Source organism: Tinamus guttatus, unplaced genomic scaffold (genome assembly GCF_059628265.1).
Source record: "Tinamus guttatus ecotype Peru unplaced genomic scaffold, ASM5962826v1 Tinamus_guttatus_pri_ptg000389l, whole genome shotgun sequence".
Lineage (NCBI taxonomy): Eukaryota > Metazoa > Chordata > Aves > Tinamiformes > Tinamidae > Tinamus > Tinamus guttatus.
In genome coordinates this window covers 8,469,846-8,494,664 of record NW_028288923.1, presented here as the reverse complement: position 1 = coordinate 8,494,664, position 24,819 = coordinate 8,469,846, and the positions used below count along the sequence as shown (strand labels likewise).

General features: G+C 38.8%; 1 protein-coding gene across 1 annotated transcript; it reads left to right on the top strand.

The window, feature by feature from the left end:
* Positions 1-399: 399 nt before the first annotated feature.
* On the top strand, positions 400-11,007 carry LOC104575537 (receptor-interacting serine/threonine-protein kinase 2). Its single transcript, XM_088530821.1, has 11 exons — positions 400-561; positions 1,730-1,883; positions 1,977-2,132; positions 2,282-2,430; positions 3,890-3,939; positions 5,022-5,183; positions 5,652-5,737; positions 7,315-7,383; positions 8,174-8,343; positions 9,226-9,389; positions 10,673-11,007. The coding sequence occupies exons 1-11, from the start codon at positions 410-412 to the stop codon at positions 10,990-10,992; spliced, it is 1,632 nt and encodes a 543-aa protein (XP_088386947.1). The 5' UTR covers positions 400-409; the 3' UTR covers positions 10,993-11,007.
* Positions 11,008-24,819: the final 13,812 nt, after the last annotated feature.

Genomic DNA, 24,819 nt, shown 5'->3' with positions numbered 1-24,819 from the left:
AAAATTATTTCTGTCTAGCATGTAACTCTAAGCTATTTGTTGCTGCCTACAAAATTCATTATTATTTCAAAAATCACATTTTATATTAGGAATAATGGCTCTACATTTCCAAGTGATCAGATGGAAATAATGCAGAGGAAGTAGTTAATTAGCCTTGCAGCCTCAGAAAGTAAGATATGGTTCAGATAGTCCTCTGCAATTAGTATACTTTCCCTGTCTTAATATGAAAAATTGGACCCAGAGAACAGTAAGAGGAAACCTACTGGATTAGGATGAAGAGCATTTGGGAAATACGGGTTGGTGCAATATTTTGGTAGTAGTGAGGAAAACAAGAGAGAGGTCTAAAACTTTCTTTTTCTTTTTTTCCCCCCTCTTCTGCACCCCTTGTTCCCAGGCCTGCAATGAAGAAATGGCCAAACAGTTGCCTGTAATAGCGCTGGAAGATTTGGATAGCTTTACCCTGACCAGGACGAGCTCGGGCTTTGCACTCAAAGCCTTTCACGTTCCTTGGAACATTCCCATCTCAGTGAAGCTGCTGAGCAGCCAGAATACTGCAGAGAGGTAAGTGTCCTACCCGGCCACCACCAGCACAGATTAGCAGCAGAAAGCACAGGGATGGCACCAGAATGGTGAATTGTGGCATGCCCAGGATCTTCTGATCCCACATCATGTTTTCATTCCTATGGATTGCAACTAGCCAGGAGGCAACATAGAGGCATATTCCTGGAGAACCTTGAAGAGATCTCTGCTGATCTTTATATAAAACAGCTAGTATAGATGAATGAAAATAGAAATGGGAGGAGGGAGGGGTGGTCAGGGTTACAGAGCACTGAGGTGTGTGAGTTTTGTAATTATAAAAATAAACCAAGTGATGAACGTCAGCCTGTCGCCTACAGAATTCCAGCGTGCTGACAAAGGCACAGAAAGTTTCTGAGAATAACCCTGTACTATTTCTGATGATGCAAGACCAGAGCATTTTAGGAAATGCTTTGACCTGACTCTAACAAAAATAAATGTGTTTGATGTACATATAAGCACTCTTTGAGCTAGTTTGCTAAGAATGTGGAAATTTGTGTGGCTTTTGTCAGAATAAAAGTGAAAGTGTCCTAGTGGAACACATGGGGTTTCATTTATTACAAGGAGGAAGAAACAGTATATCAGATAAAACTTTAACTGTCCCTGACTCTTGGCAGTACTTGTTTTTTAAACTATTATCTTCAATTAAAAATTAATGGGAGGGAGTGTTTTGGTTCTCTTACTGGACTTTTTTAGTTCTAAAATTTGTGTATCATTCTTTAACATGGTCTTATCAGATAAGCAGGGAAGGCCATAGTTTCCTTATAAAAGAGGGGTTTGCTAATAGCAAAAAAATGAAAGGGCAGTCAAAAAAATGTGTGGTTTTTTTTTTTTTTTCTCCTAACTGGCATGTCCTATAATACAGCTTCCTCCCTCCTGTCGTTCCTTTTCACGTCCTGCTTTAAACTGTGCCCACACATATTAATGCACCTAGAGTTCTTCCATGTTACATTAGAAAACTACACTACAAAAGGTATTGGGCATTTTTCTTCAAATTGTTTGGTAGACAACATCATATTGGTCCTACTGAACACAAATTAAGAGAATGCTGTTAACCACACAGTTATCCTTGAATCATGTATCTCACTCCATCCCACCTCTAGCTGAAATTCCTTTCAGTCCGAACTGCCTCTGACCTTGCTGTTCATTACAGGGAGTGGAAGTTGCTGCTTCAGGATGTGGCAGCTCTCCAGCATTACCAGTCTGACCGTCTCCTGCCTTCTCTGGGCATTTACCAGCACTGTGGGCTCATGGGGACAGTGACTGAATGGATGAACAACGGATCCCTCCACTCCCTCATCCATGAGGTATACAGAAGCAGTTATATTTTATGGGATAGTAGCATGGAATGTGAGTAGTAGCACTTCACACTACCAACTCCTGTGCTTTGTGTTCCTTAGCATCAGCTGTACCCGGAGCTTCCGCTTCCCTTGCTCCTAAGGATCCTATGGGATGTGTCTGAAGGGCTTCACTGCCTTCACAGCCTCGAGCCTGCCCTCTGCCATGGCAGCCTTAAACCTTCTAACGTCCTCCTGGATGCCCAGTACAGAGCCAAGGTGGGAACTCTGTGCTTTTAGCCCACAGTCTGTTTATGTAAAACCCAGTGACTGTCCTGTCCCTGCACATATAGAGTAAATACTCTAGCAATCAACATTTAAGACTGAGATATGGTTGTTTAAACGCACTTTTTCTCCCATCTCTGTAGATATCTGATTATGGTCTAACCTCCTGGAGGAAAGAGCAGCAGCGGTCAGACCTGCAGAACTGCAATCACAGAAACTGCCCGGATTTCATGTACCTCTCTCCTGAAACACTTGAAGGAGGTTTGCCGTCACAGGAGGGTGATATTTACAGGTGAATGGGATTTTGAACAGCAGGTCATGCCTAATCCTTGCTGCATAACCTCATGTTGCTCAAATGCTCATTTTCAAAGCCACTACAACAAAAATACTTAATCTACATAATGCATTATGTAGATTATCCCACATGAGGCCTATTATAGCAGTGAATTAAATTGAAATTCCTTAGAGCAATATACTAAGGTTAAGAATTGCTCTTTTATAGGTCCATTTATATAATGAACCTAAGCATTTAAAAAGTGTAACAAATTGCCAAAAAAGCTGGTATGACTCCTTCACATATATTTAGGAACCTAGCAACTATAATTCACATTGTTTCTATGTGTGAACTGTTGCCGAATTTCATTTCGGGAAGAATTGTTCACACGCAGATAAAGCCACCTAAAAATAAGACGTTTATCTCAACAGTGTCCCATTAATGTCTCAGACTTTCTCCTGGTATAGTACATACTCAGGCATGAATAATTTTTAACTTAATATTCCTTCATATAAATCACTTACCTACTCGTCATGACATGCAACTTTTGGACGCATAGCATATTTCATAATTGCCTCAGTAAATGAGACAATATCCCAAAGTGCAACTATTGGCTGTATGGACATACACCACAACAGGGATACACAGCCTGTGGAGTTGCATTATAAATAACATTTAAACACAACCACTCTTCTACTCTAAGAACTTTTATCTTTTCTGGAAACAAGAACTGCTAGAGGACAAGGCACTAAGATGAAATATATAATGCCTCACACTTCAGGATACCTGTAAATGACATGACTAATCTGATGCTGCTCATGAACACAGTATTTTGGCACAGGGAAGAGTGGAGATTTACTTTCAGGTAGCATAATTCATTTTCCAGTGTGTCATTCCCTGTTTAATTTTAGATGCTCGGATGTGACTCAGTGCCTGAGATAGGTGCATGTCTAGACAATGGTGCAACAGGGGGGAAAAAAGTGTGTGTGATATGTCAGATATTACTTAACTGTATGTAAGTTACATGTATGTCCATATTACATTAGTATTTTGTAAAGGTATTTAAGTAAAAGCATTTGTGGACATATGTGGAATGAAAATTTCCTGAAACAGGCACGGTAGGTTAGGATCAAGCTCTTGATACCCTGGTCACTACCTGCTGTAATGTCCAGCTTTTTTAGTTGCTATTAAACAACACAAATGAAGGAGAAAGGCAAGGAAAATGTCTTGCAATCCTCAAGAGCAAATTCGGATTTCTACCTGAAACGCAATTCTAATTGAGCCTTACTATTTTGTAAAAACAGCTCAGTTGGTAATTGAAACTTAATAATGCAGGAAAAAAAGAATCTTATGGACTTAGGGTAGACTTTGTCTTGAAAAATCCGTTTCTTTCAAACCAATAAACTAATTTTGGGGAAATAATGAAAACACAGACTTCCCGGCTAATAACCATTCTTTCACTGTTCTTGCTTTCCAGTTTTGGAATACTCTGTTGGGAGAGCATTAGCAGACAGAAACCGTTTGAAGGTATTTATCTCTGTGCTTCATACCTGATTTTATGTCTTCTCCTATTTTCTTCCACCAACTTTATTATCTTAGGGAAGGTATGATAAAAATAGCACAGTTTTCAGATGTCCCTTTGCCTTTTATCATTGTCACAGTGCACAGCTCCACGTTATGGGATCCAGAAGTCAACAAATCCTTGTTGTTTCCAAAGTAACTGACCTTTCTTCAGATTCTTGCCTCACTTTTATTTATGTTTGCCAAAGCACTCTTGTTACTCTGATAGTTGAGTTTTATGCCTACGTTTAGTGAGATATGATACCCTTTAGTATTTGTGACAGTTGTCATTTTTAATTAGGCAACAGGTTAATGGTGGGTAGCTTACCAGATGAGCAGAGTTGGGTGTTCCTACCAATTTCTAAAGCTGCTCCAAATTTCAAGAAATGGTGGTTTGGGCAACATGCTCCTCGGGAAGCCTTGAAACTTGCTTTCTTTATTCTGGTAGATAAGCAGTTTTAAAGAACTTGGTTTTCAAAGCATTGTGTAATAACTGTCATGCTCTAAGAATGATCCCTGTTTTATGGAAGTGGAGATCAAAGAAGGGTTATTGGTAAAGCTTTTTTTTTTTTTTTTTTTTTTCCTCCCCCTCTCCTGGCAAAATTGATTTTTGCAAGAGAGATTAAAAATACTGCATAGAATATTATGTTACTTTTCATAGAGTTTTTACTTATGGCTGCCATCTTGTGGCTGCCCAAAGCACTTTCCTATTTACACAACAGGATTTATATTCTTATAATGCAGCTGCATGGCCTTATATAAAAGTGCATGCTTGAGACATATCCATAATAATGGCATGCAGACATATCCATTTGTGACTTATCTGGATGGAATTTTTTTATTGAGAAATGGCCTGTGGCAATGTAGCTACGGATATTGTTCAAGGTGGTGAGCAGATCTATTTATAACAATGTTAAGAGGTCTCTAGTTCTGCTTTAATAAAAGCAGGGTGTGGTTTCAAAAACACAAAATAACCTCTGTTGAATACATTTCAAAGTAATTCTGAGGTCCTTAATACCTTTGCAGTGATGTTTTTCTATAAATTGCAGGCCAAAAAACCCTGCTGGAAATTTTAACGAAAATCTGTAGTGGTTTGCGTCCTGGGACTTCAGCAAAGTTCATACCGAGCAACTTGCCACAGAGGAACAGACTGGTGCAACTCATTGCTCTGTGCTGGCATCAAGAACCAGATTACAGGCCACATATTACAGGTAACTTTCCAGATTTGCTATCTTTGAAGGATTTGCAATAGAGATAAACCCTTTTTGAGTATGCTGCAGCCCACTAGACAACTGAAGTTGCAGGCAAGGCAGTCTCTGGATCATCATCAGAGTATTTCATATATATATATATATGTATACACACGTGTGTGTGTGTATTTAATAAAGTTTTCTCACAGGACTTATTTTTGGTATAATGTTAAAAAAGGGGGCAAATAAAGGTAGAGGTGTTGTCAACCATATGTACTATTTTAGCCTGTCTTCAGCATTTCTTGCTGCCCATGTGTAACCTGTTTACTTCAAAGTGTGGTAAGGAAGTATCAGGGAGAAGCTGCAGCTACTCAATTTAATAGCAAAAACTTAGTTAGGTGCAGTACCTGCAACTAAGTGTGATGCAGAGATATATACATATGTTCAAATGTAACCTGTGGTACTTAAAATGTTGCATTCCTTCTGCAGAATGCACAGATGTTCTAAAGGGAATTTTGGCTAATATAAACAAGGAGGCAATTTCCACCGCGGTCTACAGTCTGATGGATGCAAAGGTTAGTGCAAAACTAAGTTTGTTCCTCTGCAAGGACATTGTCTGATTTGTAACAACCTTTACATTTACATGATTCATGAACAGAAACGGTTCCGAACGGTTTGGTCTTCATTGCTTTTTTTGGTCATGTCAGAAAAATGGAGGGTAACCTCAGGCTTTTCAGGTTCATTCAGGAATTGCAGAAGATACATACTGTGAAGCTAAGCATAATAAGGCTAATTCTCTAGTCTGTCCTCTGGAAACATCTGGCTAAGTGCTCCCTGAAAGGAGGATTACAAATGTGATCACTCCTTTCTAGCTAGCAGCTTCAGTAGATTGGTAAAGCCATGCAAGTGAGAACAAGCCTGAAGCAGATCAGGTCTGGAAGTAAGGCTAATTTTAGGACTTATCTAATCAAGGAATGGTTAGAGGATATTTATTCCAGAACCAGGACAGTGTTAGTACCTGCTGCAGCAATGCCAGCATCATACTCCTATATGTTTTACTGCTTCCAAACTGAGTTGGTTTGATTTGTATCTAGCACAAAATGACTACTGTTTGCCCTAGGGTCCAAGAGGGTGCTCTCATACTGAAGGAATGGATGGGGAAGAGCCAATAACTGAGGGACACAGCAAATGCCACACGCTGCCATTGGAAATCTGACTACACAAATATAGCTGTGCGCTCTCTAGCTTAGATGCACGTAGTGGAAAGCTACAGGGACACATGCTGCAGGCACTAAATAAGAACTCTGACTTCATCTGCACTTACACAACCCATCTCCAAACCCATGTTGCCACAGCTTCATTATGGTGCTTATGTGAGCTGCTTGCATTAATGCATTCAGGATTATTTCTACATACCATAATCACATGCTAGGATTATAAAGCAAACTTGGTCATTGTTTGAATAGGTGACATAGCAACAGTCCAAATCACTTAATTACCAAACAAATTTATGGAGTATTTGGCAGTGCATTCCTAAACAATCTAATGCTTTAGACTTCCTTGGGCAAGGTGTTATTTTCCCATTGACTAATTTAGCAAAGAACACTATTTACTGTTCAAACTATGGTAGTATATACAAAGCCACTGTGAAAAAAGCTACTGGAGATACTTAAAAGAGGGAAATAGACTGCATTGAAAAAAAAAAAAAAGTTAAATCTGCTGCAGACGTAAACTGGAAAAAAAAAAAAGTACAAGTATTGACACATCCTTATTGCAGACGGCTTGGCATCCTAAATACAGGATGACCTGGCTGTTTGGATACGTAAAGGAAGGCTTGTTATAGCTAGCCCAGTGCTGCTAACGTGCATTTCTCAATATAAGGTTATTCTCATCTTTCTTTGCATGAATCAAAACTAGCTTTGAAATTAATCTGGAAACAGCAGTAATGGTAACAGGGTAAAGTTGTCACATTCCACAGCCTGTGACATCTGTTGAAACACCAAGTTGTTCCACAAAACACTTTATTGCTACACATGGACATACCTAAGAGTAGAATGACCCAGTGTCCATATAAATTCTTGCTCATGAGTGCTGTAAACAGAACAAAGATAGTATCTGTGCATTACTACAGTTACTGTGTTAATTTTTGCAGGAGACAGCACTTAATGCATGCAAAGGTTCGGAAACATACACACTGCAGACAGGCATACGCAATTCAAAGGTGAGTAAATGACATGCAATTGAGAGTTTTATCTATAAGAGTATTTCGTAAACTGGATGTTTCATAAGCTGTATACCAGGTAGGACAGTGCATAATACACTCTGGGCAAAATGTTTTCAGCTCTTTGTCCCTAACCAGGTTAGCTCTGCTTTCTTTCAAGCAGATCTTGATGTTGTTAAGAAAACAACCTCTTCCACTTAAGAGTCGCTCTGAACCTCTTCTTAAAGATGTCCTATTAAAGTGGCAGGAAATGGCCTTTTCTCTGGCCTTTTCAAAACACCAGTTGGGGAAAACAAACAAACAAAACCCAAAAGCCTAAGGCTAAATTCCAGCATTTGTAAAGAATTTTCTTACAGAGCAAGGCCAACTGCTGTGTGATCTCTCTAAAATATAGTTAACTCCCACCTTTAGATTTATTTTGGTACTTATGGCAGATCTGCCAATACAGAAAAATGCAGAGTTAGGATTGAAGCTCTTGTGCATGGATCAGATTCGGCTTTAAACTAAACAGGTCATGTTCTAGTGACACCATGACTGTTGGCAGGATGTCCTACAGAAGCTATCAGGGACAGCAATAAAATCAAGCAGAAGTAGCCTGTGGATTTGTGCTGCCACCAAAATGCTCTGCAAGTAGCTGAACTTGAGCTAAGTCAGCCTAAGGCTGAGCGTTTTCTTATCCCCTTCACACCCCAGCACACACAGCCTTAGATTCCAAAGGAAAACTGCTTAGAAAAGGACATCTCTGAAAAGTTTCCAAAGAGATAATTCTGCTCTATTTTGATCTTTTCAGACCATCTGTCCACAAGAAAACAACCAAGTCATCAACAAGAAAATTCCTCTCCTAGTGCCAAACCTGTCAGCTATCCTACTTGACAGTAGTGCAAGTAACTCAGGAAAAGAAAATGCTCTCGAGATGGCTTTGGCAAATACTATCCCACCAAAGACAACAACACAGCAAGGTCTCTGCCTTGGAACATATTCGACTCCTACTACTCTACAAAAAGGAAAAATATTCCTACTTGTTCCACATTCACATGTATTTTCCAAGTAATTCCAGCTTTCTAATTGTCCATTCTCAAAGTACAGCTTTGGGGGGGAAAAAACCCAAGGCATCCTGAAATCTTTTTATTTTGTACATAGACCAAAAAGCCTCTTTCAGATATGTTTTTTTATAGAACCCTAGACTGTACATTAGACTTTACTGTACAGTTGCCTTTCCCTTTCATATCAAATATTGCCTGACATTTTCTATAGGAACAAGTCAGTTTCTATTTTCTTGTGCCACCATGAATAACTTTTTTTTTTTGGTAATCTGCCAATAAGAAAAGCAGTTATATATCAAGTCTCCAGGAATGTTTTAACAATTCCTGGCTGTCACCATTCCCATATAAATAACTTTATTTGCCTTTCCCCTGTGGATTTATCTTGTCAAAGTATTCAAATCTATGTCAAAAAGAAATACTTCCTTAAATGCTTCTTGTGTATTCCTTATGCCTCCAGACAGAAAAGTTGTGCAATAGAAATTAATTCAATTATCACAGTGACATCTGCATCTCTGAGTACTTTAGTTCTGATAAACAGCTGTCAGACTTCCGGATAGAGTAAAATTTTCCATAACTTTAGAAACAAATTCCTGAAGGCAGCTTTACTGAGGTTTGAAAAAACAAATGTGCATAGTAATATATGTCAAATCTTCTTACGAATAATGACCAATTACCCAGTGCCCAGAGAGCAGCTCATGATTGGTAACTTCTCTCAAGTTAGTTTGTACTTTAGTTCTATAAATTATGTCCTATTCTTCAATTCAACGTTCTCACCTTTCCCGTCCTCAATTTCTCTACATCATCCAGGTTCTAACGGTAGGAAAGCAAACCTGGGGCCTTCCTTTTCTGCTGTTCCTTTATCTGGCGCAACTACGGGCAGAGAAAGCAGCCTGTGCCACAAGAGCCCACGAGAGCCACTGCAGCACAGGCCACAAAGCAGGAATCCTGAGCAAGCACTGCCAGGTGAGACTCCATTTCCAGTATGAGGTGGAAATATTCTGCTTGGTCAGATTACAGTCAGCGATTAAATGTTTAGAATCTGCAGTTTTGGGATTTTCTGGCACCTTTTCAGTTACTACACATCCTCTGAATTTCATTTTGCTGTAGTGAGAAACAGGATACTAAACAAAATGACTCATGGATCTGTTGGAATACAGCTATTCTTATATTCCCAGACACTCAGGCACTGAGTTCCCACTGACTGTTGGGAAGATTGGCTTGTTCCTTTCCAGGATCATATTCGGGCTGAAAACAGTTCTGAAAAGACTAAAAACGATCATAATGAAAGTAGAAAAAATAGCACACATTGTATGAAATACATTCACTGTTTTTTAAAGTCCAGAACTTCGTAACATTTTAAGCTTTCTTTGTATTTCATATCTCTCTCCCTCCTTACAATGGTCTTGATTTTTCCTACTGAAGAGAGGCAGAAAATATCAGCTTCTGGGTTGTAAAGCCTACCTCTCTTCTGAAGAAAAAGGCTCACAAATTTTCTTGTCAACTATTTTTGCCAATTGGCTTGTGGTAACTCTCACATCTAGCTTGCCATCATTCTCTGCATCAATGCACTGATGATGAAGTGAGGATATAATTTCTGGATAAACCAACAAAATGGCTCATGCAGGAAAAAAAGAAACCAGAGAATGACAGAACATGTCCTCCAAAGTAGCAATAGTCTTTGCTTATTAACTTTCACTTAGTGTACAGTATCTATCCCACACTAATACAGAGCTCTTGACCATTTTGTCAAGAAGATTAGTTTTGTTATCAGTTTGTCTTCAACATATTTTAACATTCCCTATTTCAAAACACAATTTTCAAATAGTCTATCCTCTTGCACTGGCTGAGCTGTTATCTGTACATCCACATTCTACTGGACAAGGCTTTCTCATCTAGGTAGAGCTGTTAAGGGTGAAGTTCGATACAGAAATCTAATACAGATGCTAGAAGAATGAAAATTTCCTTTCAGTAGACAATCTGATCACTTAAAAAGCAATCTTTAGAAATAATTATTTTCTGTATTTTGTTCTTTACATTAGTTTTGAACAAAAGATACAAATATATTTATGTGAGTTTTGAGCAAAGTGTGCAAATAAATGAATGTTTTCTCATAGCATTCATATTTCTGGAGGTTCCCCCATTTCTCTGGGTTGATGCAGTTGCCAACAGCTTATGGAAAAACACAGCCCTTAGTTTATCGTATTGTTTCCTCTTTTTTTTTTTTTTTTTTTTTTTCCCCCCCCAAGGTCCTTGCTGCAAAAGGAACTGCTGCCAAATACTAACCTGCCGTCGGGAAGCCATTCTGAGCTGCATGACGGAAGGACGTCTCAACCGCATCCTGGATGTCCTTCGCTCGCAGCAAACCATGTCCCGAGTGGACTACGAAGCGATCACCTCGTACCCCACAGTGACTGCTCGCGCCCGCGCGCTGTTAGATACTTGTCTTTGCCTTGGAGAGAGGGCAGCACAGGTTGTAGTGACTGCAGTGAGCAAATGCAGCCCTTTGGCACAACGCAACCATTGCACAGACTGTCTTTCTAGGCAGATAAATAAGCTATTGCAGTGACTTATCTTTTGTGGCTTTTTAGTAGTTTGGAATGGGAATGATTCACATCCATTCCTCAAAACCATTCACTGAAGTCAATCTTTCCTACAGCTCATGAGTTTAGTCCTCTAATGGAAAAGGCTAACTGGATTATAAGATCAAGTCACTCACTGCCTGAAGAAATTACCAAGACTGATAAAATAAATTCTAACTTGGACCTCAGAGATGGGAGGATTATCATGTGTGCCCAAGCAAACACACTTCAAGTCAGATGACAACTTGTTTCTTTGATTCTGAAAGAGCACAAAGTGGATCTTGAATTTTTGGAACTCACATTACGCAAAGAAGGCTGTTACCAAATCCTTTCAACTAAAGGCACTGCACAAGGTGCTGGGTGAGAAAGAAAGTCTCTTGCTTTCATGTACCTCACAAGCAAGCAACTGTGACAGTGAAAGGCTTAAGACGGAATCAAGAAATCTCTCTTCAACAGGTCATCAAAAAAGCTTTAGAATTTTTTACATTATGCAGATAAATTATTTTCCCTCACAAATGATGATGCACTCTCAAAACAGGGCACTGATAAGCACCCTCATTTGAGGGGTGGTACTTAGAGAGTTTGGTAAACTGAACAAAATTAATACCTTACATTCATGCCGTTCTCTGAGTTATGTCTGCAGTTCAGATGTGAAATTAAGTCAAAAGAAGAGACATCAAGCTGATCATTTAGTGGTTCTGCTGAACTGTAAAGGAAAATAGTAAGATTATCTTAATTATAATGAAAAGGAAGTTATACAAGTCACTGCTTTTGAAGGCACAGTGGGATTACTTCAAGCTTCAAGGCACTGGATTAATGTGAGAATTGTTAAAAAAGCTACAAGTATTTCATATATAAAGCTCAATGCTGGGTTTCCCTGCATTGCATTTGTTCTCCTTGCACTTTCAAAATGCTTAAGTGAATTAGTAATTTGAGAGGTTGTAATCTTAAATATAGTAATCATGTGCTATGTAAGCATGTTTAAGATGTAAGAGATTTGTTATTCCACATACTATAATGCTGCTAGAACCATTAACTTCAACTAATTTTTTTAAAAGTAAATTTATTCGGGTTTAAGACTGACTTGAAGCGAAATACTGTTACAATTTAAAATATTGTCTACCAAAATTTGGTGAAAATAGTTTTGCCTATTAAAGATGTAAACGTCACTGATTTTCTTCAACACTTTAAATGGGAATTTTTAGTATTTCTTAATAAAGAATATCTTGCACACGAGGACAAGAACTACCATCACAGTGTTTAAAAGGTGTATGATATTCATACAAAGCAAAACAGAAAATCATTCATCTATGGCGAATTAAGTATAGACTATTAAGAGGGAAGCTAGCAATATTGCTAAAAACTATCATCTTTCAGAAACAATTGTACTCTTGTTTTGCTGGATATTTTATACTTCCATGAAAGATGTGCTTGCTGGCAAACTATCTTGATTTTGTCTTAATCGTTTTGACATAGAAACAGTTTTCACTCTGGGATTTTTGGAGGAGTTCTTTTCTATTTTGTTTTCTTCTTGAACCAGTTCCCTATTTCATCATTTGATGCCAGGCCTCAGTCTCAATTGCTAATGGCAGAACTGGCATGAAACCAGTTGTCTGTTTTTCCAGACAGGTTTTGTTCTTTTCATATTTGTCTCTCTAAGTGTTCTTCATAGGATGTGACTTTTCTGAGTTACTGCCATCATGCTTACCCAGGTTTTTATTAAGATAAGCCAAGAAGCCAGCTTATATCCAATTATAAAATAGGGGCAAAATTGTTATTCATTTTTTAAAAAGCCTGAATGGAAACCTTTATTTTATTTGCCAATCAACTCTAAGCCACAATCAGATTTTGTCATCTATTCAACTGCAATTAATGCTTGAGTTTATTGAAACTTTGCATTAATACTTCGGCTAGAAGCATTATCAGAACTTGCTATAACCTTGCCAAAGCCTTGCTATAAGTCTACCTTGAATGCAACTTATGCTTTAGCCTAGAAAAATGCATAATCTTTCTCACAACTCTACCTTGTGCAATATAAATCTTTTAAACTTTCATTCTTGTTGACAGTTGCTACTGTAAGGAATCTTTTTAATGTGTGGGACTGGGGGGATGTTATTAGTTTGAGATGGAAGTGCTATTGACATGAAAGGTTTGATACAAAACAAGTGCAGGATAAACTGACACTAGAATTTATTAAAAGTAGAGTAAGTGGAGTAAGCAAATGTTTTTTGTGTGTTTTTTTTTTTTTCTGAATTAGCTGTAGTATCTTTATTTTTCTTAATGTCAGCTGTCTTTTGCTCACCACTGCAAGGTTATGACTGTTCCTTGTCCTTTTTCCTATCTACACAACACCATTATCCTAGTGAGCATACTTCCTGCAATAAGAGAACATCTGCCACAGCCTTTGTTTGAAGTTAATTTGTGGATATTTAATCTGAGATACTGAAATGAAATCTTCTATTGGATTAGTCCTTCCAGTAGAGAAGCAAAACAAAGCTATAAATAAGACTCAACAGCTGTCACTAGATCATTTTTAAAAAGCACAGGTCTGGGGAACGTAGAGGAAGAGAACAAGCATACACTGACGCATATGCATCTTGTGCATAAAGAAATCTTGTCTTCCACTGTATTTCTTCCCTTTTCTCTCCTCCACCCCAAGATATATAGTCCCAAACTGACATCTTCACTTAGCTTTAAGGTTGGCCTTTCCTTTTTCACAGAATAAATTCATCTGTAGAAGGAGCTGTGGACTCTTTCAAGCAGCTATATTAAATAGTAGTGACTTCAAATGAAGACTCCTTCACCTTTGAAATGTGACACTTCTGAAGGATTTCAAAACCTACTTCCAAGTGTTGTTTTTGAACTTTCCACACAGCAGCAGAAAAATCCATATCAACAGAATGTGCAACTCAATTTCACCTTTCCAGAAGCAACCTGGCAGTTCTTCAGGAAGTTCTGTACACTTAGTCCATCCTTTAGTTTCAAAGAAAAGTGTTTGTCCTAGTCACTCTGTTATCTACCTGCACTATATTTGTTTTTCTTTGTTAGCCAAAAAGAGCTCTATACTTTTCCTAGGTCATAAAAATATTATCTGTGAAAAAAATCTGAGAAGAGTGATTTAGTAAGAAATACAGCTGGAAAACAAAACAAACAACAACAACAAAAAAGATACCTTGGAATAACTGCAAATTATGATTTTTTTTTATCCCATTTGCATGTATTGTGAGAGTGGCCCATCACAAAAGAACAGGAAACCAGCAGGGGAACATAGAGGTGACAGCTGGCCACGTTCGCTCATGTACACATGTGAAATGCTGAAGTGATCTGAGTTTTCCGTTCAACATTGGCAACATCTTCACTGGAAAACACTATGAAGCTCTGGGCCTGCGGGCCCAGAAGAGGGAGGAAGGTTGATAAGCAGTGAGGAAACCTGCCTATGACAGATAAATGGATTAAGTTCTGTTTGGCCTAAAAATGAGAAGGCCAAGGGAAGATATAACAGCTTTTTGGGCTGGAGAAGAGATAGTGAATAACCAGTAATGAAACAGAGGTGCTGGTACCAGCCAGTTGACCATTCCTAGTGCTTTCTGATTCTACTGGGGCTTTCAAACAGATGTTCAGAAAGATTTCAAGGACATTATGAAATCGGTCTATTCCTTTCCCACAGGCAGAACAATCCGCAATACACATGAATTACCTTTCTTCCCCAACAAAATAAATACATCAGGACTCTTTGGCAGGCAAAATTAACATAGACAACAGTGATTTATTATGAGCTACGAATGTTCAACTAAAGGGATTTCAGGGATAAATCAATATTTTTTGTGTTATATCGCATGAATATTAACACCTACCCTGCAATTGAGTCAGTTATTTCACTACAATCTGTCTCTACTTCATAAACCTGTAAGCAAATCAACCACCCAAAAATTCAGTCAGGAAGACACAATAGAGACAACATGACTTTTTGTTGCTCAAATGGAAACTAAAGAGTCCTGAGCTTATTTCCATCTTCTACAGGAGTTTTATAAACCCCCAAATAAAAGGCTGCACATCTATGTTTTCCTTTTCTGCAGATCAAACACAAATAAAATCTCATTATAAGGCAATCTCTAACAAGTAGTATCTCTGTCAATCCCTTACATGCTCGAGGAGAGAGAAGTAAAAACTATATTTAAGATTCTTTATTACCTATAGATTTCCTTATTTCTTTAATAAGAAAATAGGGAAAATAAGACTTTTTCTTCATTAAAATGTACTTCCTTTTTTTTTGCAAGAGTCCACAGTAACATCAAAACTGACATTACACAATGTCAAACAAACAAAATAATAGAAAAAGTGTAGAATATAATTTGTACTGAACTGACAAGACACAGAAATCTGTTTTTTTTTTTTTATAGATTGCATGACTTTGAGAAAAGTTTTGCTACAGAAAGTGAAAAACAAAGTAATACTTCGAATCAAGGAAGCTTTCTGCAAAACAAGCCAATACTCATGTTTCCTGCTCTGACTCAAAGACTCAGAACCTTGTTCTCTCAAGTAAAACCTATTATAGATATTCAAACTACAGATTTCTTTATATAAATTTATCACTTCAATTTACAGGAAATTAAATATGCAAGAGAAAAGAAATTTAGGCACTCTTTTAGATTATCATGTATTTTTCCTGAATAAATCAAAAGCAAAACTGGATAGTCCTTGAGTTCATCTTCTATATGAGATAAATAGGGTTAAATGTTCAAAACAGATGTAGGGTTTAACAACTGGTTGGCTGTTTTCTTTTCAGCATAAAAGTATTTGGTTACTCCATCACTACTAGGTCACTATGACAATCTAATTTACTCTCAGCTGGGACGAGTCTTTTTTAATTTGATAACTCTGTGTCTATTTCTTTATCCAAACTGGTCACAAGCAGCAAAAGTTGTCATTTCTTATTCAGTGTTCTGTATATTCATCTTCAGTGGAATGTCAAGAACAAGATATTGTTGAACAAAGAAAGCCTTTTTCAAGGACAAAATAAACTATTGTTATTTCACAGATTTAATTTTTCTCTATACACGGCATATGTCTCCAAGTGTATACAATATAGTAGCAATTGGATGGTTTCAGCACAGTCAACTAATGTAAATGTTAGTTGTTTTAATGACAAAATGGTATGGACAACATTAACTATATGCTGTTCCAACATAGCATGATTAAAAAAGACTTTCCCATCGAAGCACTCCAACTACAAACTTCAGGAAGGAGAAATAGAGCTGTTGTAGTGTGACACTAAGCAATCTTCATGATCAACTGATTAAAATGTGAGGACACTTAAAACACTCCAATCACAAAAAAATGTTGCCCGAGATGACATCTTAATAATTCAACTGGCTATCCCCTACAGTTTCAAAATAAGCAGAGGTCTTCCATGCTTTCCCACACTAATGATACTGAGGTAAAAATAACTTCTTGATCTCTATTAACGGTAATGTGATACCCAGAACCATGAGGTTTAGTTTTCTTTAGCATACTGTCTGAACACTAACACGTATGCCTAAGTACTTGCCCTCATTTCACTTACTCTTACAGATTTAAGTGTTCTCTTCACTTTCTTCTTAAACTAAAATAAATCTGTAAGTACATACAGCAGAGCTGTGCTTATTTTCAAAAGGTTGATTTACGGTGTTTCACAGTGTGTGAACAGGAAGCTGAAAAGGCTTTTCATAGTTGTGGGGATCTTGCATAACTTGGGAAAGTCTTGGTAGTTTTTAATTAGTCCATTACAGTCTGCTCTGTGGGACACTGTACACATTAAGTAATCAAGAGCTAAGTGTGGAACAAAAGAGCAAAGGGGAGAAAACACACAGACAGACTGCTGAGAAATCATTTTTGAAAAGTTAGCAAAGCCAACTCTAATTTTAATTTCAAGGCTGAAATAATTCTAATATTAGCAAAGAGCAGATTAGAAATTGGAAAGAGCAGGCTGGCTGAGAAAAGGCTAAATCCAATAACAGGGCTATCCTGTTAATTGTAAAGGAGAATGGATTGGCAATAAACCCTCCTGCGTTCCAATAAAACGCAATTTACCTAAAGAATCAGATCAAATATTTCACAACTTCTCAGGATTTACTAAATATGCAAATATATTCTGAAAATACTACTCTTGTAGCATACCATCTTGAGTAAGTGCTGAGTAAAAAGTTCAAGGGACTTCTCATTTTTGTGGAAAGTGGGGTTTTATTTATTTTACAAGGAATGCCTATGCCATGTAAACTTATAAATAAGAGTGTGTTTCACTTCCTTAAAGGAGAAGAGATTACTCCATTCAATTTTTATGTGCAGCATGTATTAAGCATGCTTAATAATAATGAATAAGCACAACATTTGATTTGCATACATTGTCTGGGAATCTATACAAACAGGTCTTTGAGTTTATGTTTTGGAGAACTTTGCTTTTAAAGTCAAATTTGTTAAGTTTTCTAAATAAAATGGGAATGACCTCATTTATAAAAGAATACAAAAATTATTTGCATTATATAAGTGTTTCAGTACAATTCACTGATTAGCAGAAAAGTAACAGAAGCATCCTGAAGTAAAGTTGTATCATTGGAGTCTGAGTTAAAGGATTTACACTGCAGCATGCTGAACTCGAATTAGCCCTACTAAGAAACATCTGGTTGAACTTAAATCGCAAAGTTTTGACTCAGCATGTTAAGACAAACAAAATGATGACATTGGCTTCAGGCTTTAGTAGCCAGCTGCTTGCAAATATGGTATCAATGTAACCACTGCTGAGTATTATTAGTACTTACAAAGCTTCCGTACTTCAGCTTTTATTCATTTTATTCACTGAAAGGGACAGGTAACCCAAGTGAAGAAAGTATTTCACAAAAGGACTGACAATAGTAAAAAGGAATTTATAACGCAAAGGAATTTTGCTGTTTTGAAGAAAGGCTGAGCAGTCATATTAGAAAGCTGAGTTGCTCAATATATGCTGTATTAAAAAAAAAAAAAAAACTCTTCAAAATGTTTAATCTTCAAGAAATTTATCAGAATATTGTCTAGCCAGGTTACAAATGCTAGCACTGAGGACTTCAAGGACCATTTGGGTCCTGAAACAAGTAAAAGTGATTTATTCTTAAGATTTTTTTTTATACTAAAAACTCCCCTCAGCTTGTTTTTGTACACTGGCTTCTTACTAGCTTTCCGACAGACAAGGGCAAAAACTGTATCTGCAAAAATACTTCCTGTTTTATAAATCCTGGAGAAATGGTTAGAATAATTCTCATGTTGTTTTCCAAGAAAATGAAGTTAGGGATTAATAAATATCCAAATTCTTATGAAGTCAATTCAGCATAGACCAGGCAATGTGTATCATACACGAACAGGGTCCAATAGTTAAATGCTGATTTTAGTTGTCTAAAAATTAAAATCAACCTCCTCTCTTAAAAATAAATATAGCTACAAGGAATATATTTTTTTCCAACTAAACCCCAAAAGATGATGGAGAAAGCCATAAATTTGAACATTCTACTTACAGTAGATTACAGTAGCAAAAGTAAACTGAAAAAAGAAATTTTGCAGTATTTCTCAGAAGAATCCTTAAGAAATACATGAGTCCTTTTAACTTTATCTTGAAGATCTGTATTTCTCTTGTTTTGCTTCTTTGCTGTCCTAACAAGGTTTTATTGATAGCATTTGAAGTACTGCTTATACTTTGGAAGACATCTGTCCTATTTCTGCTTTGCAGCATGTACATCACCGAAGAAAAAAATACCATAACAATGTGCACCGTATATATATAAACAAATAATAACTTTGATGAGTGCAGATGAGGGTGTAAAGAGGTTACCTGAAAGGCAGAAGAACCAAGTAAGAAAAATGAAATGAAAAGATGAGTTCTGGAAGCTTATTTTATTTTTAAATAAACTGCTGAAAAACAAGTTTCCATAAAAGAAAGCCTAATATTAACCTACAGATGACCCAAGTGAGGCTGCGGCCAGACAAGACAAACAAGACAAATTCCTTCCTCCTCTTCTCTTTCCCCTCTGCTCCTAGCTTACTCCATGTTTTGTACTTGTTCAATTTTGATAGCAGGAAATTAATGCAAATAAAGTACCTTCTGTCAGCTTCATGACCAGAATCACCTCACCAAGGGGATCAGACAAGTGCCAGAACCACCAGAATGCTGAAAGTTAGTGAAATGCAGCAGGAAGAGGCATGCAATGAGAGGCATGGGAAGATAAATTTAGAAGCTTAAATTCAGACAATTTTCTAATTGCCTGTCATTTTGGTGCTTGTAGTCACTCTCATTTGTAATATTTATTCTGCTTAAACCACCTACATCAGAAGTTTGGTGAAAAAGAAAACAAAACAAAAGGGCCCTGTAACATTTTTGGAACTGTTTCTGTTGCTCCACTGAAAAAATATGGAAAACATGGTTGTCACTGCACTGAGCTCAGATGGTATTGTTTGGGATGATCCAGGTCACAATCTGTAGAGAAGAATCTCTACTTTTAAGCACATATATTTTTTAAAAAAAGTCATTTGTTGGGATCTGGTTTCTTTCATAGATTTACTTTCCCAAGTTATGCTATCCCTAGGAATTATGCATATATCCATAGAACATACCTTTCAACAGAAGCACAAAAGCGATCCCACAACTCATCTTTTAAAGCAACATTTCAAAAGGAAACAACATAAATTCTCAAACATACAGCTGGAAGAAATATTTGTGTCATCTGCTTAATTCCATGTAATGACAAGTGCTACTTAATCTATCCAAAACACGTTTTTGATGCTTACCTACAAGGAGCTCAATATGTGCTCATTATTCTTCCCCAAATGAAGTGTCTGGGCAACACATTCTTGAGAGAGTTACGTGGTATGGATGGGCTTAAACCCACCCTGCACACCAGGATTAATTTGCTAACAAGCACAAAGCTGATGACTGAGCTTCAGATTCACTTGGAATTGACAGCAGTTTTTATTGTGACTCTGTCATGTTCTAAAATAATGTAACAAGTCTCCTGTGGATTGGGTTTCTTTTAGTCCTATACAAGTCTAATTTTCATTTGTTTAGTAGTATTCTGTTTATTCTTTGAGGAATTTTTTTTGACTGAATTATACTTTCTCAGAGGCACAGAAGTAGAAATACTCGCCAGATCTATATATATATATATATATATATATAGGTGTAAGGTTTTCTCTGTTAGGACCTAAAATCTGTGGAGTCTTGTATAAACAAAACTTACCAATGGCCACTTACCGGAGAATGAGGGTGAGTGTGCAGAGGTAATCTGTAGGGAGAAGAAGATGCAGAGTCCAGAATGATGTGTATCTGAAATTGTAAAATTGAAAAGTAATTTGTAAAGATACAAACCTATTTTCCTCAAGTCCAATATGGACAAAAATATTTATTTGGTGATTATTATGAAATTTGCTTATCTGGGCACTGATCTCGCAAACACTCTACAAGTGCTTACAATGTTGTCATAACTTAAGTCCCTTATACCAATCCCTACAGTATTACAAGTTTTCAGAATTCAAAGGGTAAACTTCTGGTTTGAAATCCATTTGAAGTCTATGCTATTCTGAAGAAGCATTATTTTTTGATAAATCTTTTTCAACATTACAAAATAAAATGTTATCCTCTATGCGCCAGCATATGCAGAATATGCCTATTCCTATGCCTTTTCAGCTCTCATCTATTTCTTGCTTCTAATAGCTACTTTCTAATTATCTGACATTTTATGATTTTTTTTTTGAATAACGAGTGTTGTCTTCAGCACATTCAATTTTTGAGAGAGCTTAAATGGCACTCTAGCAAAATTGAATTCAACTGCATCTTTTCCATCCATATTCATCCCATTTTTTTGATTAATGCAAAAGAAGACACAATCTTGTCTACTGAAAGATATTGAGTTAATATTACAAAAAAAAAAGATGAATATTAGTACTGGCAACAAATGACTAAAATATTTTACCATCTGCTCATATTATCTTTGCATGTAATCAGGTATTTTCACACCGCATAAACTTGTGACACATTCTGGGTATGTCTGCTACTTCTTTTTGTTCTGTATCAGTCCTGTATAAATGGATTAAAAACAAAGAAGCCATTGATCAGGGCTGGTAAGCACCTGGAGAAGGCAGACTGGTTTTGTTTGCTGTGTTACAACATTTTCAGTAGCTTCAGGAGGCAAGAGATAAAGCATAGCTGCCTCTACATAGATACAGCCCCGGGAGCTTCTTGCAGAAGACCTAAAACAGAAAAAAGCCAAACAAAGAATTGAAACAAAGGTAAAGATAATTAAAGTGCTAAGAAAAACAGGCTCTCTCTGATTATGACCTGCAAATAGCAGTCTGCTTTGCTATGGGGCTGTTTGGAAATGAAGTCTGGACAGCAACCAGGAAGCTTCTGCTCTATACATGTGCAGTTAATAAAGTCAACAAGGCTTTGTTTACCCTTTTCCAAAGACAGCATAAGGAATACCTGGAGTCACAGAGGACACCATCTTCATTGTATGTTAATGGTCTAGGTGACAACAAAGGCAAGGAAAAAAACTACTAAATATGAAAATTGGAAGTGTTAAGCTTCAGAGTAACTGTACTGGACTCTACCATTGAGCTTACCAAATGTTTGCAGGCACTGTAGCATAAAGATTGCCTTTCGCCATGCTTTTTGAGCCTTTTAAGTTTAATAAAACCTTATTATGTTTATCTTCCCACCAGATACCCAGCCCTGATATATTCTATGGAGAAAACCCACCTGTGACTCATCTGTTTGAGTGTGCAGATAGCAATCACAGGCTGCAGGAGAGTAACAAGGCTGTTTTGAGCAAGATCAAGATTAACTATTGTGTCTCCTCTCGTCCTGAACCCTGTTGCCATCCCTGTCGCTGACCTTCCCCTGCCTCCCGGGGAACAGCCGAAAGGGCGATAAAGGGAAACTGGGAGACACTGCAGACAGTTTATTGACTGAGAACATGCTAAAACCATCAATATGATGGGAAAAGAGGCACATAAGAAAACCTCTGCTAGGTGACCCCAAGTAAGTCATTTAAATAGCAAACAATTTATTACTGTTTTCAGAAACTGCTGCAGAGCATTTCTGAGCCCAACTTTTGGGAAAGGTGGTGGAAGCCCCTCCTCAGGGCTGACTTTCACATGGAAGCATAGGGACTGCTGCACTCGGGCGGCTCCCTCGGTGTTTTCCCCACCCTTCGTAGCCACAGCCCCCCCACCCCGGACACGCGTGGGCCCGGCCTGGCCGCCACGGCCTCGCCTCGCCCGTGGGCTCCGGTAACGCCGCCTCAGCCCCGCGCTGGAAGCGCCCGTGGTGGCGACGCCGCCATCTCGCGAAGGCGGGAAGGCCTCGCGCCCCGCCGGCGGCAGCCGCTCGCCTGAGGGGACGCCCGGCGGCAGCGACAGCAGCAGCGTGAAGGGGCCGGGCCCCGAGGCGACTCCCTGAGGAAGGCGACGGCTTCCTGTCAGGGGAGGGGAGGCGAGGGCGGGCGCGGAGCGGGGCGGCCGCCATCGCGTGTGGAGCGAACGAGCGAGAGAGCATCCCCGGCACACGCAACGGCGCGCCGGCGGCGGAGGTAACGCGGCCGGCGGCGGCCTTAATTTCCATATTTAATTATTTTTCTTGCCTTAATTGTCACCGTCCTCCGCTGCCGGGGGGAGAGAGAAGGGCAGCGCGCGTGGTTTTGCGGCGTCCCCCGCCGTGTCCTCGGCCTCCGCCGGCGCCGCGCGGCCCCGGCGGTTGCAGGTGCGCGGCGGCCTCGAGCAGCGGCGGGGAAACGGCCCCGTGCGGCGTTGGCCGCTCGGCCGGTCCGCGGCGCCGCGCGGGGCGCCGGTTCCGCGCGGAAGCCGCACGTGGCAGGGCCGGGGCGCGCGCGGGCGCCCGCCGCGGGGAGCTCAGGTGCCGCGGCGTGGCCGTGGGGGCTAAATCCGGGACATTAGCTGCGAGTCTCTTCTGCTGAAGCTTAAAACCATCTGTTTGTGTACGTGTGTGTATATATATATATATAGGTACAGAGGCAAGCATGTGCTTCATGCAATTTCCCTTGTTGAGAAGGGTGCTGTTTTTATGCCCTAGGATATATACCAACATAAACCCTTCTAAAGTCATGACGTTGCGTTCTGCCTCTTCACCTCAGGGTCGTTTTGTTCATTTCTTATTCGAGTTTGATGTATCGGCTATGCCTTGTGCACTCCCAACCTCCGATCGGCCCAAGACAGGTGTGAGCTTCCCTCTATTCCCACCTACTTGGAAATCAGAAATAAATCTGAGGCATGAAGATGTAGGAGCATGTTATCTTCCACTTGCAACTACCCCAGTTCTTTAATTTTAAAGTGCCTTGGTTTAAGTTTAGGTAGGTATTGCTGGGTTGGATTTGTATGGGATTGGTACCTTCAGCAAACCGTGGAATGTTTTTAAGGCATTGTACCGGGATATCTGCCTGCGAACATGGTCCCATTCGGTGTTCGTGGCCTTGCTCATGTTTTGCCAGGGCGCGTGTGGACCTGGATCACCCTCATGCCTGTGTTACAGGTGTGGGGAGTCAAGCCCTGTCGCCATCGAATGACTGTCAACCTTGACCTGCAGCTTCTCCTCCATTCCTGCTTATTATGATCAACACACATCTTCCACTTTTTAAAAAAGTGGATATTAGTTGATTTGATTTGATCAAAGGTTTATGTCAGTTTTTACAATGCTAAAGATAGCGTGCATTCATACGTATGTGAGCACATGAGGCCTGGCTGAATGGATTAAAGCTTTACCTCGGGAGCTGCTCTGTTTTTGCAAGGGTTTCCTGTCCATTAACTGCCTGTATGGCAGGAAAAGCGTTTCTGGTGAGAAAAGAATCAAGAAAAACACACAGCAGACAAACTCAGCTTAGCCTAAGGGGTACCTAAATGCATCACAAGCAATAGGAATTTCTGGGATTTATAACCTCTGCTCTCCCAGTGCTTAGATCCCTGAAGACTTTTATGTTGTTTGCCTGTGCAGGGCAGACTTGACTCTTACCCAAAGGGCAAACCATTGTGTCCAGAAATAGGAGTTTTACAGCCAGGATTCTCAAACAGTTAAAATATCTTTGTAAAACTACAGAGTCAAAGTATCTGTAAAAAGAGTTATTTTGTGAGATCAAGACAACTTTAGAAGACAGGCAAAACTCTAGAAATCTTTGTTAATGAGCATACGTTGTGTACAAGAGTAGTAAAACATAGAATTGAAGCGGTTTGGTATTTCATATTGGTGATTAACTCGTTCACAGGTTTGCCTTGCTTGGACAAATCACAGGTCAGTTGCTCTGCTGCTCAGGGGGTGAGAGGGGATTTTGGTGGCTGGTTCTTCTTTTTCCCTGCTTAAAGTAAGCCTGCCTGGTTTTACAGGGTTAGTATTTTGCTAGCTGCACGTGAGCCTTCATTAGGCTCTCTGGTACATGCGAACATCTGACAGACCTTATCAGAATATGTATTTTTGGTAAGACAGTGAAGAGATCCTATTTCAGGTCATTCTGTCCTGGCTTCATATTGAAGGCTTTTATATTAACAGTGGTGTCATTTCAGGAAAAATCCTAGGCATATCAGCAAAAAGATTCCTCACAGCTGCAGCCATCAGCAAAAACAAGAGTTTAAGAGTTTTTCTTGCACAAGGATGAGTGATGAGGAAATCCACATGTTAGCATGTGTCATTAAACTGCTTTAGCCTAATTAGTCCTATGGCAAGGCATTATGTATTTAACAGTGTTTTTGGTTGCAGTATTACATGATTGTTGTACATCAGAAAATGAATACTATTCCTCCTATATTTTTTTTAA

What these genes read in the sequence shown, in the direction of transcription:
- LOC104575537 (XM_088530821.1), top strand. Translation starts at nt 410, where the DNA reads ATGGCCAAACAGTTGCCTGTAATAGCGCTGGAAGATTTGGATAGCTTT. An exon ending in ATGCCCAGTACAGAGCCAAG is followed by an intron (nt 2,133 to 2,281) that starts GTGGGAACTCTG and finishes CCATCTCTGTAG; the next exon opens with ATATCTGATTATGGTCTAAC. An exon ending in ACAGTCTGATGGATGCAAAG is followed by an intron (nt 5,738 to 7,314) that starts GTTAGTGCAAAA and finishes TAATTTTTGCAG; the next exon opens with GAGACAGCACTTAATGCATG.